General features: G+C 51.8%; 1 protein-coding gene across 1 annotated transcript; it reads right to left on the bottom strand.

Moving 5' to 3' along the window:
* Positions 1-455: 455 nt before the first annotated feature.
* LOC146751583 (kallikrein-14-like) lies at positions 456-16,930 on the bottom strand. Its single transcript, XM_085534029.1, has 6 exons — positions 15,951-16,930; positions 15,099-15,218; positions 10,069-10,231; positions 5,895-6,142; positions 3,205-3,341; positions 456-1,854 (listed from the first exon to the last, which is right to left on the bottom strand). The coding sequence occupies exons 2-6, from the start codon at positions 15,214-15,216 to the stop codon at positions 1,705-1,707; spliced, it is 816 nt and encodes a 271-aa protein (XP_085390155.1). The 5' UTR covers positions 15,217-15,218; positions 15,951-16,930; the 3' UTR covers positions 456-1,704.
* Positions 16,931-18,415: the final 1,485 nt, after the last annotated feature.

The following is an 18,415-nucleotide window of genomic DNA, read 5'->3' as shown; positions in this document are numbered from 1 at the left end:
TAATTACCCCCCCCCTTGCGATGCCATCACCCCATTTTCACCCCATTCCTTTATATCAAACCAAACCGGTCGCGTTTCTTTCCTTTTATTTTCCTCCATTTTTGGGGCTTAAAGGGCCCCAAAATCCCCCTTTAGTTTTAAAGGGGGATGGGGGGGGGGGTCCGAGATATTAACCTCATTAATTAGCCTCATTAATTAGCCTCATTAATTAGCCTCATTAATTAATTAATCTCTCTATACAGGAGTGAAAGACGGGATCCGCGTCTCATCTCACAACAGCGTTTCCCATTCACATCCCCAATGGAAATCCCTCATTACAATCCCCTCCATCTCTTAATTAACATCCCTCTAATTAACACCTCAGCACTAATTAACACCTCAGCACTAATTACACCCCCCCCTTGGGATGCCATCACCCCATTTTCACCCCATTCCTTTATATCAAACCAAACACGTCGCGTTTCTTTCGTTTTATTTTCCTCCGTTTTTGGGGCTTAAAGGGCCCCAAAATCCCCCTTTAGTTTTAAAGGGGGATGGGGGGGGGGGGTCCGAGATATTAACCTCATTAATTAGCCTCATTAATTAGCCTCATTAATTAATTAATCTCCCTATACAGGAGTGAAAGACGGGATCCGCGTCTCATCTCACAACAGAGTTTCCCATTCACATCCCCAATGGAAATCCCTCATTACAACCCCCCCCATCTCTTAATTAACATCCGTCTAATTAACACCTCAGCACTAATTAACACCTCAGCACTAATTACCCCCCCCATAGGGATGCCATCACCCCATTTTCACCCCATTCCTTTATATCAAACCAAACATGTCGCGTTTCTTTCCTTTTATTTTCCTCCATTTTTGAGGCTTAAAGGGCCCCAAAATCCCCCTTTAGTTTTAAAGGGGGCTTGGGGGTCCGAGATATTAACCTCATTAATTAGCCTCATTAATTAGCCTCATTAATTAATTAATCTCCCTATACAGGAGTGAAAGACGGGATCCGCGTCTCATCTCACAACAGAGTTTCCCATTCACATCCCCAATGGAAATCCCTCATTACAACCCCCCCCATCTCTTAATTAACATCCCTCTAATTAACACCTAAGCACTAATTAACACCTCAGCACTAATTACCCCCCCCTTGTGATGCCCATTTTCACCCCATTCCTTTATATCAAACCAAACATGTCGCGTTTCTTTCCTTTTATTTTCCTCCATTTTTGGGGCTTAAAGGGCCCCAAATCCCCCTTTAGTTTTAAAGGGGGGTTGGGGGTCCGAGATATTAACCTCATTAATTAGCCTCATTAATTAACCTCATTAATTAGCCTCATTAATTAATTAATCTCCCTGTACAGTAGTGGAAGACGGGATCCGCGTCTCATCTCACAACAGAGTTTCCCATTCACATCCCCAATGGAAATCCCTCATTACAACCCCCCCCATCTCTTAATTAACATCCCTCTAATTAACACTTCAGCACTAATTAACACCTCAGCACTAATTACCCCCCCCTTGTGATGCCCATTTTCACCCCATTCCTTTATATCAAACCAAACACGTCGCGTTTCTTTCCTTTTATTTTCCTCCGTTTTTGGGGCTTAAAGGGCCCCAAATCCCCCTTTAGTTTTAAAGGGGGATGGTCCGAGATATGGGGTCAGGTTGGGGAGGGGGTTTAAATTGGGGTGGGGGTCTTTGGGGGTCTCTTCTACCCCCTGATGTATCTTCGGATCCAGGGCTGAGCTCGACATACGTTGGAGTAGACGCCGGGTTGGCCTTTGCGCCCACAGACGGCCATACCCCATGAGACCACCCCCTGGAGGACCCCATCGCAAACGAGAGGACCCCCGGAGTCACCCTATAGGGAGAGAAAAAGGGGAGGGGGTTTGGGGTTAGAGGGGGAAGGATATGGGGCAGGGGGTGTGGGGTGCGGGTAATGGGGGAGGAAGGCAAATGTTGGTGGCCATGTATCATGGCCGTCTTTTAGGGTTATGGGGTGGGATGGAGGAACCCCAAAGGTTATGGTTGTCATTGGGGTTATGGGGTGGGATGGAGGAACCCCAAAGGTTATGGTCGTCATTGGAGTTATGGGGTGGGATGGAGGAACCCCAAAGGTTATGGTTGTCATTGGGGTTACGGGGTGGAGGAACCCCAAAGGTTATGGTTGTCATTGGGGTTATGGGGTGGGATGGAGGAACCCCAAAGGTTATAGTTGTCATTGGGGTTATGGGGTGGGATGGAGGAACCCCAAAGGTTATGGTTGTCATTGGGGTTATGGGGTGGGATGGAGGAACCCCAAAGGTTATGGTCGTCATTGGGGTTATGGGGTGGGATGGAGGAACCCCAAAGGTTATGGTCGTCATTGGGGTTATGGGGTGGGATGGAGGAACCCCAAAGGTTATGGCCGTCATTTGGGGTTATGGGGTGGGATGGAGGAACCCCAAAGGTTATGGTTGTCATTGGGGTTATGGGGTGGGATGGAGGAACCCCAAAGGTTATGGTCGTCATTGGGGTTATGGGGTGGGATGGAGGAACCCCAAAGGTTATGGTCGTCATTGGGGTTATGGGGTGGGATGGAGGAACCCCAAAGGTTATGGTCGTCATTGGGGTTATGGGGTGGGATGGAGGAACCCCAAAGGTTATGGTCGTCATTTGGGGTTATGGGGTGGGATGGAGGAACCCCAAAGGTTATGGTTGTCATTGGGGTTATGGGGTGGGATGGAGGAACCCCAAAGGTTATGGGGTGGGATGGAGGAACCCCAAAGGTTATGGTCATCACTGGGGTTATGGGGTGGGATGGAGGAACCCCAAAGGTTATGGTCGTCATTGGGGTTATGGGGTGGGATGGAGGAACCCCAAAGGTTACGGTTGTCATTGGGGTTATGGGGTGGGATGGAGGAACCCCAAAGGTTGTGGTCGTCATTGGGGTTATGGGGTGGGATGGAGGAACCCCAAAGGTTATGGTTGTCATTGGGGTTATGGGGTGGGATGGAGGAACCCCAAAGGTTATGGCTGTCATTGGGGTTATGGGGTGGGATGGAGGAACCCAAACCTTGGTGGATCCATCCAATGCTCATCATTGGGATTTATGGGTTGGGATGGAGATAACGGGGCCGGAACCCCAGACTCACCCAATAGACCCCCACCTCCACATCCACCCCGGGACCCCCAACCCCCCCCCCCCCACCCCATAAGGGTCTTTTCTCACCTGACACGAATCGACGCCGCCCTGTGGGACCCCGGCACAGAACATGTTTGGGGTGATGGATCTCCCATACGCCCTCATGCATTTCTCCCTTCCAAAGGCCTGGACGCCCGCACACTGTAGGTCCTTGGGGAGCTGAGCTATAGGGGGGAGATGGGGGGTGATATGGGGCAGCCCCTAATGTGGAGATTTGGGGTCCAACCCCCAACAGAGCCCACCAACAACAAGGGAGGGGCTTCCATTAGAGGTTCCCATCGGGGCCATGGGTTGGGTTGGTGGGTTTGGGGTGGAGATAATGGGGGAGGGGAACCCAAATCTTGGCTGGACCCATGGGCAGCTTTTGGGGTCATGGTTTGGGATGAAGATAGACCCCTTTATTATGGGGTTTGTACCACTTTATTATGGGGTCTGTATGCCTTTACTATGGGGTCTGTACCCCTTTATAACGGGGTCTGTACCCCTTCCCTTTATTATGGGGTTTGTACCCCTTTATAATGGGGTCTGTACCCCATCCCCTTTATAATGGGGTCTGTACCCCATCCCCTTTATAATGGGGTCTGTACCCCTTTATTATGGGGTCTGTACCCCTTTATAATGGGATCTGTACCCCTTACCCCTTTATATCCCCTTATAATGGGGTCTGTACCCCTTCCCCATTATAATGGGGTCTGAACCCCTTCCCCATTATAATGGGGTCTGAACCCCTTTACTATGGGGTCTGTACCCCTTTATTATGGGGTCTGTACCTAGTCCCCTTTATAATGGGGTCTGTACCCCTTTATTATGGGGTCTGTATCTAGTCCCCTTTATAATGGGGTCTGTACCCCTTTATTATGGGGTCTGTACCTAGTCGCCTTTATAATGGGGTCTGTACCATTTCCTCTTTACTATGGGGTCTGTACTCCTTTATAACGGGATCTGTACCCCTTCCTTTTATTATGAGGTTTGTACCCCTTTACTATGGGGTCTGTACCCCATCCCCTTTATAACGGGATCTGTACCCCTTACCCCTTTATATCCCCTTATAATGGGGTCTGTACCCCTTCCCCTTTATAATGGGCTCTGTACCCCATCCCCTTTATAATAGGGTCTGTACCCCTTTATAATGGGGTCTGTACCCCTTCACCTTTACTATGGGGTCTGTACCCCTTTATTATGGGGTCTGTACCCCTTTATAACGGGATCTGTACCCCCTACCCCTTTATATCCCCTTATAATGGGGTCTGTACCCCTTCCCCATTATAATGGGGTCTGAACCCCTTTATTATGGGGTCTGTACCCCTGTACTATGGGGTCTGTACCTAGTCCCCTTTATAATGGGGTCTGTACCCCTGTACTATGGGGTCTGTACCCCTTCCCCTTTACTATGGGGTCTGTACTCCTTTATAATGGGCTCTGTACCCCTTTATAATGGGGTCTGTATCCCATCCCCTTTATAATAGGGTCTGTACCCCTTTATTATGGGGTCTGTACCCCTGTTCTATGGGGTCTGTACCCCATCCCCTTTATAATAGGGTCCGTACCCCTGTACTATGGGGTCTGTACCCCTGTACTATGGGGTCTGTACCCCTTTATTATGGGGTCTGTACCCCATCCCCTTTATAATAGGGTCTGTACCCCTGTACTATGGGGTCTGTACCCCTTTATAACGGGATCTGTACCCCTTACCCCTTTATATCCCCTTATAATGGGGTCTGTACCCCTGTACTATGGGGTCTGTACCCCTTTACTATGGGGTCTGTACCCCTACCCATTATAATAGGGTCTGTACCCCTTTACTATGGGGTCTGTACCCCTTCCTTGTACTATGGGTTCTGTACCCCTTTACTATGGGGTCTGTACCCCTTTATAATGGGGTCTGTACCCCTTCCCCTTTACTATGGGGTCTGTACCCCTTTATAACGGGATCTGTACCCCTTACCCCTTTATATCCCCTTATAATGGGGTCTGTACCCCTTCCCCATTATAATGGGGTCTGTACCCCTTTACTATGGGGTCTGTACCCCTTTACTATGGGGTCTGTACCCCATCCCTTTTATAATAGGGTCTGTACCACTTTACTATGGGTTCTGAACCCCATCACTTTTATAATAGGGTCTGTACCCCTGTACTATGGGGTCTGTACCCCTTCCTTGTACTATGGGGTCTGTACCCCTGTTCTATGGGGTCTGTACCCCATCTCCTTTATAATGGTGTCTGTACCCCATCCCCTTTATAATAGGGTCTATAACCCTTTATAATGGGGTCTGTACCCCTTTACTATGGGGTCTGTACCCCATCCCTTTTATAAAGGGTCTGTACCACTTTACTATGGGTTCTGAACCCCATCACTTTTATAATAGGGTCTGTACCCCTGTTCTATGGGGTCTGTACCCCTTTATTATGGGGTCTGTACCCCTGTACTATGGGGTCTGTACCCCTCCCCATTATAATGGGGTCTGAACCCCTTCCCCTTTATAATGGGGTCTGTACCCCTTTATTATGGGGTCTGTACCCCTGTACTATGGGGTCTGTACTCCTTTATAACGGGATCTGTACCCCTTACGCCTTTATATCCCCTTATAATGAGGTCTGTACCCCTGTACTATGGGGTCTGTACCCCTTTATTATGGGGTCTGTACCTAGTCCCCTTTATAATAGGGTCTGTACCCCTTTATAATGGGGTCTGTACCCCTGTCCTATGGGGTCTGTACCTCCTGGTGATCTGGTGGTCCCCCATCCGGACACGCTACATCTCATCCCATCCTTGGGGCACTTGGTTGCCAGGCGGATCTTCTTGATGTTGTTGCTGAAGCGGACGGGTTTGTTGAGCCTCAGTAACATGAAATCGTTGTCGTTCTTACGGGGGTCGTAGGACGGGTGGACGATGGAGCGTGTGATGGTTCTCACCTCCCCGCTGCCCTCACGGAGCGTGTCCGTCCCGATCAGCACACGGAGGTCTCTATGGGGGGGGAAAGGGGGGAAAATATGGGGTAGTATGGGGGAAAACGGGGGGAAATATGGGGAAATATGGGGTAATATGGGAGAAATATGGGGTAATATGGGGTAATATGGGGTAATATGGGGTAATATGGGAGAATATGGGGTAATATGGGTTAATATGGGAGAATATGGGGTAATATGGGAGAATATGGTAGAAAAGGGGGGGAAATATGGGGAAAAGGGGGGAAATATGGGGAAATATGGTGGAAAAGGGGGGAAATATGGGGGAGGAGGGGGGCAATATGGGGTAATATGGGGAAAAGGGGGGGAAATATGGGGTAATATGGTGGAAAAGGGGAAATATATGGGGAAATATGGGGAAAAGAGGGGGAAATATGGGGTAATATGGGGCCGTCCCGATCAGCACACGGAGGTCTCTATGGGGCGGGAAAGGGGGAGAAATATGGGGAAATATGGGGTAATATGGGGTAATATGGGAGAATATGGGGTAATATGGGAGAATATGGGGTAATATGGGAGAATATGGTAGAAAAGGGGGGGAAATATGGGGAAAAGGGGGGAAATATGGGGTAATATGGGGAAAAGGGGGGAAATATGGGGGAGGAGGGGGGCAATATGGGGTAATATGGGGAAAAGGGGGGGAAATATGGGGAAATATGGTGGAAAGGGGGGGAAATATGGGGTAATATGGGGGAAAAGGGGGGAAAATATGGGGTAATATGGGGCCATCCCAATCAGCACACGGAGGTCTCTATGGGGGGGGAAAGGGGGAGAAATATGGGGTAATATGGGGTAATATGGTGGAAAAGGGGGGAAATATGGGGGAGGAGGGGGGCAATATGGGGTAATATGGGGAAAAGGGGGGGAAATATGGGGTAATATGGGGAAAAGGGGGGGTAATATGGTGGAAAGGGGGGGAAATATGGGGTAACATGGTGGAAAAGGGGGGGAAATATGGGGAAATATGGGGTAATATGGGAGAATATGGTGGAAAGGGGGGAAATATGGGGTAATATGGGAGAATATGGGGGAAAAGGGGGGAAATATGGGGTAATATGGTGGAAAAGGGGAAATATATGGGGAAATATATGGGGAAATATGGGGTAATATGGGGTAATATGGGGGAAAGGGGGGGTAATATGGTGGAAAGGGGGGGAAATATGGGGTAATATGGGGGAAAAGGGGGGGAAATATGGGTAATATGGGGCCGTCCCAATCAGCACACGGAGGTCGCTATGGGGGGGGGGGGGGGGAAAGGGGGAGAAATATGGGGTAATATGGGGTAATATGGGGTAATATGGGAGAATATGGTGGAAAAGGGGGGGAAATATGGGGGACGAGGGGGGAAATATGGGGAAATATGGTGGAAAAGGGGGGAAATATGGGGAAATATGGGGCCGTCCCAATCAGCACACGGAGGTCTCTATGGGGGGAGAAAGGGGGAGAAATATGGGGTAATATGGGGGAAAGGGGGTGTAATATGGGGAAATATGGTGGAAAAGGGGGGGAAATATGGGGTAATATGGGGGAAAAGGGGGGGAAATATGGGGAAATATGGTGGAAAAGGGGGGAAATATGGGGAAATATGGGGAAAAGGGGGGAAATATGGGGGAGGAGGGGGGCAATATGGGGAAATATGGTGGAAAAGGGGGGGAAATATGGGGTAATATGGGAGAATATGGTGGAAAGGGGGGAAATATGGGGTAATATGGGAGAATATGGGGGAAAAGGGGGGGAAATATGGGGAAATATGGTGGAAAAGGGGGGAAATATGGGGAAATATGGTGGAAAAGGGGGGAAATATGGGGTAATATGGTGGAAAGGGGAGGAAATATGGGGAAATATGGGGGAAAGGGGGGGAAATATGGGGTAATATGGGGAAAAGGGGGGAAATATGGGGGAGGAGGGGGGCAATATGGGGTAATATGGGGAAAAGGGGGGGAAATATGGGGAAATATGGTGGAAAGGGGGGGAAATATGGGGAAATATGGGGTAATATGGGGTAATATGGTGTAATATGGGGGAAAGGGGGGGAAATATGGGGAAATATGGGGAAAAGGGGGGAAATATGGGGAAATATGGGGAAAAGGGGAGAAATATGGGGAAATATGGTGGAAAAGGGGGAAATATGGGGGACGAGGGGGGCAATATGGGGTAATATGGGAAAAGGGGGGAAATATGGGGAAATATGGTGAAAAAGGGGGGGAAATATGGGTAATATGGGGCCGTCCCAATCAGCACACGGAGGTCTCTATGGGGGGGAAAGGGGGAGAAATATGGGGAAATGTGGGGTAATATGGGGTAATATGGGGGAAAAGAGGGGGAAATATGGGGTAATATAGTGGAAAGGGGGGGAAATATGGGGTAATATGGGGTAATATGGGAGAATATGGTGGAAAGGGGGGGAAATATGGGGAAAAGGGGGAGAAATATGGGGTAATATGGGGTAATATGGTGGAAAAGGGGGGGAAATATGGGGAAAAGTGGGGGGAATATGGGGTAATATGGGGCCGTCCCAATCAGCACACGGAGGTCTCTATGGGGGGGGAAAGGGGGAGAAATATGGGGTAATATGGGGTAATATGGGAGAATATGGGAGAATATGGTGGAAAGGGGGGGAAATATGGGGAAATATGGTGGAAAAGGGGAAATATATGGGGAAATATGGGGTAATATGGGGAAATATGGGGGAAAGGGGGGGAAATATGGGGTAATATGGTGGAAAAGGGGAAATATATGGGGAAATATAGGGTAATATGGGGTAATATGGGGTAATATGGGGGAAAGGGGGGGAAATATGGGGAAATATGGTGGAAAAGGGGGGAAATATGGGGTAATATGGGGGAAAGGGGGGGAAATATGGGGTAATATGGGGGAAAGGGGGGGAAATATGGGGTAATATGGGGAAAAGGGGGAAATATGGGGTAATATGGGGTAATATGGGGAAAAGGGGGGGAAATATGGGTAATATGGGGCCGTCCCAATCAGCACACAGAGGTCTCTATGGGGGGGAAAAGGGGGAGAAATGGGGGTGGGGGTCTGATGGGAGGGATGGGGGGATGCTATGGGGGTGGGAGGGGAAATATGGAAGAATATGGGGAAAAAGGGGGAAATATGGGGAAATATGGGGTAATATGGTGGAAAAGGGGGGGAAATATGGGGAAAAGTGGGGGAAATATGGGGTAATATGGGGCCGTCCCATTCAGCACACGGAGGTCTCTATGGGGGGGGAAAAGGGGGAGAAATGGGGGTGGCGGGTCCCCATAGGAGACCCCAAATCTTGGGAAACCCTGGCCCAACCTATTGGAGACCCCAACCCTTGGGAGACCCCAACCCATAGGAGACCTCAACCCATGAGAGATCCTCATAGGAGACCCCAACCCTTGGGAGACCCCAACCCTTGGGAGACCCCAACCTCACCCCTGGGAGACCCCAACCCATGGAAGAACCCCAACTGTTGAAGACCCTGACCCTCAGAAGACCCCAACCCCTGGGAGACCCCAACCCCTGGGAGACCCCAACCCATGGGAGACCTCAACCCATGGGAGACCCCAACCTATTGGAGACCCCAACCCCACCCCTGGGAGACCCCAACCCTTGGGAGACCCCAACCCATAGGAGACCTCAACCCATGAGAGATCCCCATAGGATACCCCAACCCCTGGGAGACCCCAACCCATAGGAGACCTCAACCCATGAGAGATCCCCATAGGAGACCCCAACCCATGGGAGAACCCAACCCATGGGAGACCCCAACCCATGGGAGAACCCAACCTATTGGGGACCCCAGCCCCCAGAACACCCCAACCCATTGGAGACCCCAACCCTTGGGATGCACTCAGCTCACTCTCAGGTCCTGGAAGGGGAAATACTCCGTTTTCAGTCCACTATAACTGCAGCACAGAGCACAGGACCCCCCCTCACCTGCTGGGCTGCTTGCAGTGTGCGGCTGTCAGGACCCATTGGGCGTCCACCAAGCTCCCCCCACACAGGATCTGCCCCTTCTTGATCAGGGCAACCTGGAAGGGTCTCTGTGAGATGGTGCACGGCCTCCCCCCGATGATACGGGACTCGTCCGTCTCCTCCGCTGCGACGAGAAGAAGAAAATCACCCTAAAAACCCATTGATTAGGTTCATTTCCCCCCCCCCCCCCCCCTTTTAGATATTTATGGGGTCAATTATCGGCCCTGTTGGGTCCCCCACCAGAAGGTTTTTGGTTGAGAAGAAGGGATTTGGAGGAGGAACGTGGTTGAAATCGCAGAGGGTGATTGGAACGACCCCGTAGGAACCATCAAATTTGGATGGAAGACCTTTTTTTGGGTTGTTTTCAACCAATAGGGTCATCTATCAATCCAATCAAGTCCATCTATTGATCCATTGAGATCCAATGAGATCCATCTATAGATCCATCAAGGTCCATTGAGATCCATCTATTGAGCTACTGAGGTCCGTTGAGATCCATTTATTGATCCATTGGGATCCACTGAGATCCATCCATTGATCCATTGAGATCCATCCATTGATCCATCGAGGTCCATTGAGATCCATTTATTGATCCAGTGAGGTCCATTGAGATCCATAGATCCATCTACTGATCCATTGAAATCCATTGAGATCCATCTGTCGATCCATTGAGATCCATCAAGATCCATCCATTGATCCATCGAGGTCCATTGAGATCCATCTATCGATCCATTGAGATCCATCGAGATCCATCCATTGATCCAATGAGATCCATTGAGATCCATCCATTGATCCACTGAGGTCCACTGAGATCCATCCATTGATCCATTGGGGTCCACTGAGATCCATCCATTGATCCATCGAGGTCCACTGAGATCCATTTATTGATCCATTGAGGTCCATTGAGATCCATCCACTCATCTATTGGGGTCCATTGAGATCCATCCACTCATCTATTGGGGTCCATTGAGATCCATCTATCCATCCATTGAGATCCATCGCGATCCATCCATTGATCCACTGAGGTCCACTGAGATCCATCTATCCATCCATTGGGGTCCCACCAGACTAATTTTTGTCTTTTTCACGACAAAAAAGGTTTTGAAGCAGGAACAAACAGCTGAAATCCGTTTGATCTGTGAGGATCCCCATCAGAACAACCCAAATCACCTGAAAACACCCCTTTTTTTTGTGTGTGGGGGGCTGTTTTTGATTTAGAGCCCCTCTTTCCACCCACTTCCACCCCCAAAGATTCTCCTATTTGCCCCCCAAGTTTGAGTTGGGTTCTTTTCTTCCAGATCAAGATACAGAAGTTGACATCAGCCTATATCCAAGCCCACCACCCCAATATACCCACCCCCTACCACCAATATATCCACCCTCAGGTACCACCTGTTGCCCCCTACCCCCACCCCCACCTCCTATATCCCAATAGGGAATAGAACAGAGCTCCCACCCCCCCCTTTAACCTAGGACTGGTTGGTCACGTCCTTGTCACCAAGCATCAGGAAGTCGCCAGGGCCCATTTATCTCCTCCTGTTTCGCCATTTGTGCTTCTGGGAGGGGCATCCGCTTGGCTTCCCAACCCAAGATTGGCCTCCAACCGGGAGGTGACGCATCCTACAAAGAGCTGATTCCTTCCTCTTGGCTCGGGTAAAGGAAGCTTGTAGGACCAGCTTTAAGGGACCGCTGCCCCACGCCGCCTGCCCGGACCTCCTGGTTGCATCAGGAGAAGCTTTGAGGTGGGGAGGGATGAGAAGAAGGCATCGCTGGGGAACGCGGATCCGTGGGGTGCTCCACCTCACTTGGCTTGATGGGAAGGAGAGACGTCCCCATGGTGCGGCCTTATCACACGACAACATGAAGATAAGGGGTCTCAGTGCGGCCTGTCCCCAGTTTTGGGGTCTCTGAAGGCATCTCCCCATGCTTGCCCCTCATGGCAGCGGATGGTCGTCCCGTTGGGGTTGGTCAACCTCAATGGTCGGCGATGATCCCACTCTGTGTCTATAAGATGTGGTGGCCCTCCCCACTTCAGGCTATTTCTGCTGGATGAGGTCTTTGGGGCTGGTTATTTAACCCCAAATCCACCTACTTCTATTAGACAAAGTCTTTGGGGCTGGTTATTTAACCCCAAATCCACCTATTTCTGCTGGATGAGTTCTTTGGGGCTGGTTATTTAACCCCAAATCCACCTATTTCTGCTGGACAAAGTCTTTGGGGCTGGTTATTTAACCCCACATCGGGCTATATAAGAAATATACAGTGAAAACATGACAAAAATCATCATTATCTCCTTTTCTCTGGACTCCCCTCCTACCCCCAAAGACCCCCTCGCTGGTCTTTGGCCCCATGGGAGACCCCAAATCCTGATTATTTTGTCTCTCCCCTCTGGTTTTCACCCAGGATCCCCCCCCTTCCCGTGTCACCACCTGCCACCCCCACGTATTGATCCAGCCTGGGGTGAGGTGGCTCCGATCCACGTTGCATTGCAATCACCTTCCACCTCACGTTGGGACATCGGAATGCCTGTACTGGTGGGACTGGTTTGTACTGAAGGAGATTATGGCCTTGCCGTGATGGGAGACGCCCGGCATCTGTCACTGTTTGGTTCTTGATGTCACCACGTCACCATCCGGCTCTCGACGTCGGAGGGTGGGAACCATCCTCCCCATGGTGTGTGTTCATCATGGAAGCATCCCTTGGTCAGATCTCCTTGGGAAACACATCCAGGAGGTTCTACCAGGACTTGTAGGCATCTCCATCACCTTCTGTGGGGATTCGCATGGGGGGCACGTCGAGCTCGGGCCAAAAAGATGGAGATGGAGATGATGGAGATGGAGATGGAGATAGAGATGGAGATGGAGATAGAGATGGAGATGGAGATAGAGATGGAGATGGAGATGATGGAGATGGAGACAGAGATGATGGAGATGGAGATAGAGATAGAGATGGAGATGGAGATGATGGAGATGGAGATGATGAAGATGATGGAGATGACTGATAGAGATGGAGGTGGAGATGATGGAGATGGAGATGATGAAGATGATGGAGATGACTGATAGAGATGGAGGTGGAGATGATGGAGATGGAGATGATGAAGATGATGAAGATGATTGATAGAGATGGAAATGGAGATGATGGAGATGATGGAGATGATTGAGATGGAGGAGATGGAGATGATTGATAGACATGGAGATGGAGATGGAGGAGATGGAGATAGAGATGGAGATAGAGACGGAGACAGAGATGGAGATAGAGATGGAGATGGAGATAGAGATGGAGATAGAGATGGAGATGGAGATGACGGAGATGATGGGGATGATGGGGATGGAGAGGCTCCATAGTGGGGTCTACGCTGCAGATTTCCAGCAGATATGGACAAGCAGAGAGAGCCGGGTGGGGAGGTGGTGTCTCCAGGTGAGGAGAGGTGTCTCCATCCAAGAAGTGTCTCCATCCAAGAAGATGATGATGTCTCCATCCAAGAAGAAGTGTCTCCATCCATGATGTCTCCATCCAAGAAGATGATGATGTCTCCATCCAAGGAGAGGATGATGTTTCCAGGTGAGGAGATGATGATGCCTCCATCCGTGATGTCCCCATCCAAGGAGATGATGACGTCTCCAGGTGAGATGAGGTGTCTCCAAACAAGGAAATGGTGTCTCCATCCAAGCAGAAGTGGCTCCATCCAAGGAGATGAGAGGAGTCTCCATCCAAAGAGGCGCTGACTCTGTGCAAGGAGATGGTCTTTCCATCCAAGTAGAACTGGTTCCACGCGAGGAAGAGATGGTTCCTCCACCCCAAAACACACCACGCTCAACCTTAACACCTTCCTTACCCCCCCCCTAAAATACCCACTCCTCTTCTTGGAAATCCATGGGGCCAACGACCCATCCTGGGTGGGACTTCAATCCTCCTCCACCAAAGGAAACACGGGGTTGGGTTCTGGTTGGGTCAGATCCGAGGTTCTGGTGAACCCTCCTCTTTCCTCCCCTTCAGGAGGGCGTTGTTTTGGGGTCAGAAGGAGGGAAATGGAAGTTCTCATGGAGATGATGTCCCTTTTTCTCCCTTTCCTGAGCTCTGATGTCTCCTTCCTCGCAGCTCGAACAGAAATGCCCACATCAACGAGGTTGGAAGGGAAGGAGGATGGGTCCAGAGCTCCAATCACACCAAGGGAATTCCTTCCTCAGCATCTTTGCCATCTGTCCCCGTTGAGGGGTTGTTTTATCTCAGCCAGGAATGAAAACAGGTTTCGAAATGATGGGGCCTTGCCCACACCTCCCAGCAGGGAAGGTTCCCATGAGACAGGAGAAAACATTCCGGCATCTCTGGACTGTGTTACAGTTCATCACAGCTCATCCCAATACACTGCATCACATCACATCCCAACACACTGCATCCCATCCCATCCCATCCCATCCCATCCCATCCCATCCCATCCCATCCCATCCCCTCCCATCCCATCCCAATACACTGCATCACATCACATCACAACCCAACATGGTGCATCCCATTCCATCCCATCCCATCCCATCCCATCCCATCCCATCCCATCCCATCCCATCCCATCCCATCCCATCCCATCCCATCCCATCCCATCCCATCCCATCTTCGTCCCATCCCATTTTCATCCCATCCTATTCTATGTTCATCCCATCCCATCCCATCCCATCCCATCCCATCTCATCCCATCCCATCCCATCTCATCCCATCCCATTTTCATCCCATCCTATTCTATCTTTATCCCATTCCATCTCAACACAACCAATCTCATCCCATCCTAACCCAACATATCCCATCCCATTCCATCTCATCCCATCCCATTTTCATCCCATCTTATTCTATCTTTATCCCATCCCATCATGTCTCATCCCATCCCATCCCATCCCATCCCATCCCATCCCATCCCCACCCCCACCCCCCATTCCCTCCCCACCCTCCACCCCACCTCCTCACATCCCACCCCCACCCCCCTGCCCACCCCTCAGACTCACCGTCGTTGCCCCCGTTGTTGCCCCCATTCCCCTTCTGTGCCTTCAATGGGGCGGTGAGCAGCAGCCCCAGCAAGAGGAGGAAGGTGGGGATGAAGGCCCCGTCCATGTGCTGAGCCATCCCTGGGGGGTTGGGGGGCAGAGAAACCAAACCAGATCAGCCCCGAGACCACCAGAGCCATGGGGGGCACAGAGGGGCCGTCCCGTGTGGGGTAGAGACAACACAGCCAGCACTGTGTGTCCATCCTCACAGAGACCCCAGACCCAATTTAACCACCCCTCAAATCCTCCTGCATCCTCATATGGACCCCCCCAGTGCATTTCCATCCTCACAGAGACCCCAGACCCAATTTAACCACCCCCCAGATCTATATCCATCCTCACAGGGACCCCAGACCCAATTTTACCACCCCCCAGATTCACCTGCATCCTCACAGAGACCCCCATTCCCCCCCCCAATCCATCTCCATCATCACAGAGACCCCCCCACATCCACCTCCATTCTCAGAGACCCCCCCAAATCCATCTCCATCCTCATAGAGACCCCCCCCAAATCCATCTCCATCCTCACAGAGACCCCCCCCAAATCCATCTCCATCCTCAGAGACCCCCCCAAATCCATCTCCATCCTCACAGGGACCCCCCCAGATCCACCTCCATCCCCCACAGACCCCAGACCCAATTTCACCCACCCCATTAAACATTCTCCTCCTCCTGAAATCCAACCACAGAGAGATCCACCCCAGCCCCAAACCTAAAGCTGGGGAGACCCCCCCTCTCTCACCTCCCCCACCCACAGCCCCCCACCCCCCTTTGTAGGGGACCCCCCCCCCCCATGGATACAGATGGACTCACCGTGAGGAGGAGGAGGAGCGTTGGGAAGTGGAGGACCGATCCCAGGGCCGTATTTATGGCGGGGTTGGGATGTGGGCCGGGTCTTTGTAATGACTCAAGGGCTGGTCGGGTCCTGGAGGGCGCGAGGTGAACGCGGCCGTGGGTGTCAACGAGGTCCTGGCAGGTGATGACGACAGCTTTGATGTCCTCGAATAGGAAACGCCGACGACGGTGGTTTTGCTCCTCTCCTCTTTCTCCTCCGCCCCGTTCTGCTGCTCATAGGGGTAAAAGAACTGCCCCGGCCTGACGGACAGACGGACAGAGGGACAGACAGACCGGTCCCCATGGGTGGGTGGGTGGGTGGGTGGATTCCTCCCCCAGGGGATGGGTTGGGTTGGGTTGGGGTTTTGGCCGTCGTTAAAGGGAATGATTTGGGTGCTGTCTGTCCATCCGTCTGTCTGTCTGTCCATGGCCATGGCTGTCTGTCTGTCCATGGTCATGGCTGTCTGTCTGTCCATGGCCGTGGCTGTCTGTCCATGGCCATGGCTGTCTGTCTGTCCATGGTCGTGGCTGTCTGTCTGTCCATTGCCATGGCTGTCTGTCTGTCCATGGCCATGGCTGTCTGTCTGTCCATTACCGTGGCTGTCCGTCTGTCCATGGCCATGGCTGTCTGTCTGTCCATGGTCATGGCTGTCTGTCTGTCCGGCTGGTTGCCCACCCCTCTGTCAGGCTGGGAGGCTGCATAGATATCTGTCTGTCTGTCCACCCAGATGGCTGTCTGTCCATCTGTCCAGCTCCCTTCGTGCCCATCCATCTGTCCATCTGCCTTCCTGCCCATCCATCTGTCCATCTGTCCATCTATCTTCATGTCCATCCATCTGTCCGTCTGTCCATCTATCTTCATGTCCATCCATCTGTCCATCTGTCCATCTACCTTCATGTCCATCCATCTGTCCATCTGTCCATCTACCTTCATGCCTGTCCATCTGTCCATCTACCTTCCTGCCCATCCATCTGTCCGTCTGTCCATCTGTCTTCTTGCCTATCTGTCTGTCTGTCCATCTCCCTGCCATCCATCTCTCCGTCCACCTGCCTGCCCGTCCCTCTGTCTGTCCATCTACCTGCCTGCCCATCCAACTGTCCGTCTGTCCATCCATCTATCCACCCCCCAAGCTGTCCACCTGGCCGTCCGTCTGTCTGTCCATGCAGCTTTAAGTCTGCCTGGGTGTCTGTCCAGCCATCTCCATCTGTCCATCTTCATGTCCATCTGTCCATCCACCTTCATGTCCATCTGTCCATCCATCTTCATATCCATCCGTCCATCCATTCACCCATCCATCCATCATCCATCCATCCACCTTCATATCCATCTGTCCATCCACCATCCCATTGGGTGAGGGGGGTCTATGGGGGCTCCCCTCCAATTTGGGGTCCCACCTCACTGACCCCATATGGGATTCTGGGGTCATCCCGCCATCTTGGGGTCCACCTCAAGGATCCCATTGGGGGAGGGGGGTCTATGGGATCTCCCCTCCAATTTGGGGTCCCACCTCACTGACCCCATATGGGATTCTGGGGTCATCCCACCATCTTGGGGTCCACCTCATGGATCCCATTGGGGGAGGGGCTCTATGGGGGCTCCACTCCAATTTGGGGTCCACCTCATTGACCCTATATGGGATTCTGGGGTCATCCCACCATCTTGGGGTCCACCTCAAGGATCCCATTGGGGGAGGAGGGTCTATGGGATCTCCCCTCCAATTTGGGGTCCACCTCATGGATCCCATATGGGATTCTGGGGTCATCCCGCCATCTTGGGGTCCACCTCAAGGATCTCATTGGGGGAGGGGGGTCTATGGGATCTCCCCTTCAATTTGGGGTCTCACCTCACCAGCCCCATATGGGGTTCTGGGGTCATCCCACCAATTTGGGGTCCACCTCAAGGGTCCCATTGGGGGAGGGGGGTCTATGGGGCTCCCCTCCAATTTGGGGTCCACCTCATGGATCCCATTGGGGGCGGAGGGTCTATGGGGGCTCCCATCCAATTTGGGGTCCCACCTCACCGACCCCATATGGGGTTCTGGGGTCATCCCACCAATTTGGGGTCCACCTCATGGATCCCATTGGGGGAGGGGGGTCTATGGGGGCTCCCCTCCAATTTGGGGTCCACCTCATGGATCCCATATGGGGTTCTGGGGTCATCCCGCCATCTTGGGGTCCACCTCATGGATCCCATTGGGGGAGGAGGGTCTATGGGGGCTCCCCTCCAATTTGGGGTCCACCTCATGGATCCCATATGGGGTTCTGGGGTCATCCCGCCATCTTGGGGTCCACCTCAAGGGTCCCATTGGGGGAGGGGGGTCTATGGGGGCTCCCCTCCAATTTGGGGTCCCACCTCACCGACCCCATATGGCATTCTGGGGTCATCCCACCATCTTGGGGTCCACCTCATGGATCCCATATGGAGTTCTGGGGTCATCCCGCCA

This window comes from Coturnix japonica, unplaced genomic scaffold (assembly GCF_054131305.1).
Source record: "Coturnix japonica strain WE unplaced genomic scaffold, WE-NBRP24 Scf073, whole genome shotgun sequence".
In the NCBI taxonomy this organism is placed as follows: Eukaryota; Metazoa; Chordata; class Aves; order Galliformes; family Phasianidae; genus Coturnix; species Coturnix japonica.
This window is presented reverse-complemented; position numbering and strand designations above follow the sequence as displayed.

What these genes read in the sequence shown, in the direction of transcription:
- LOC146751583 (XM_085534029.1), bottom strand. Translation starts at nt 15,216, where the DNA reads ATGGCTCAGCACATGGACGGGGCCTTCATCCCCACCTTCCTCCTCTTG. An exon ending in CACTGCAAGCAGCCCAGCAG is followed by an intron (nt 6,143 to 10,068) that starts GTGAGGGGGGGT and finishes CCCCCCCCATAG; the next exon opens with AGACCTCCGTGTGCTGATCG. An exon ending in GACCACCAGATCACCAGGAG is followed by an intron (nt 3,342 to 5,894) that starts GTACAGACCCCA and finishes TCCCCCCTATAG; the next exon opens with CTCAGCTCCCCAAGGACCTA.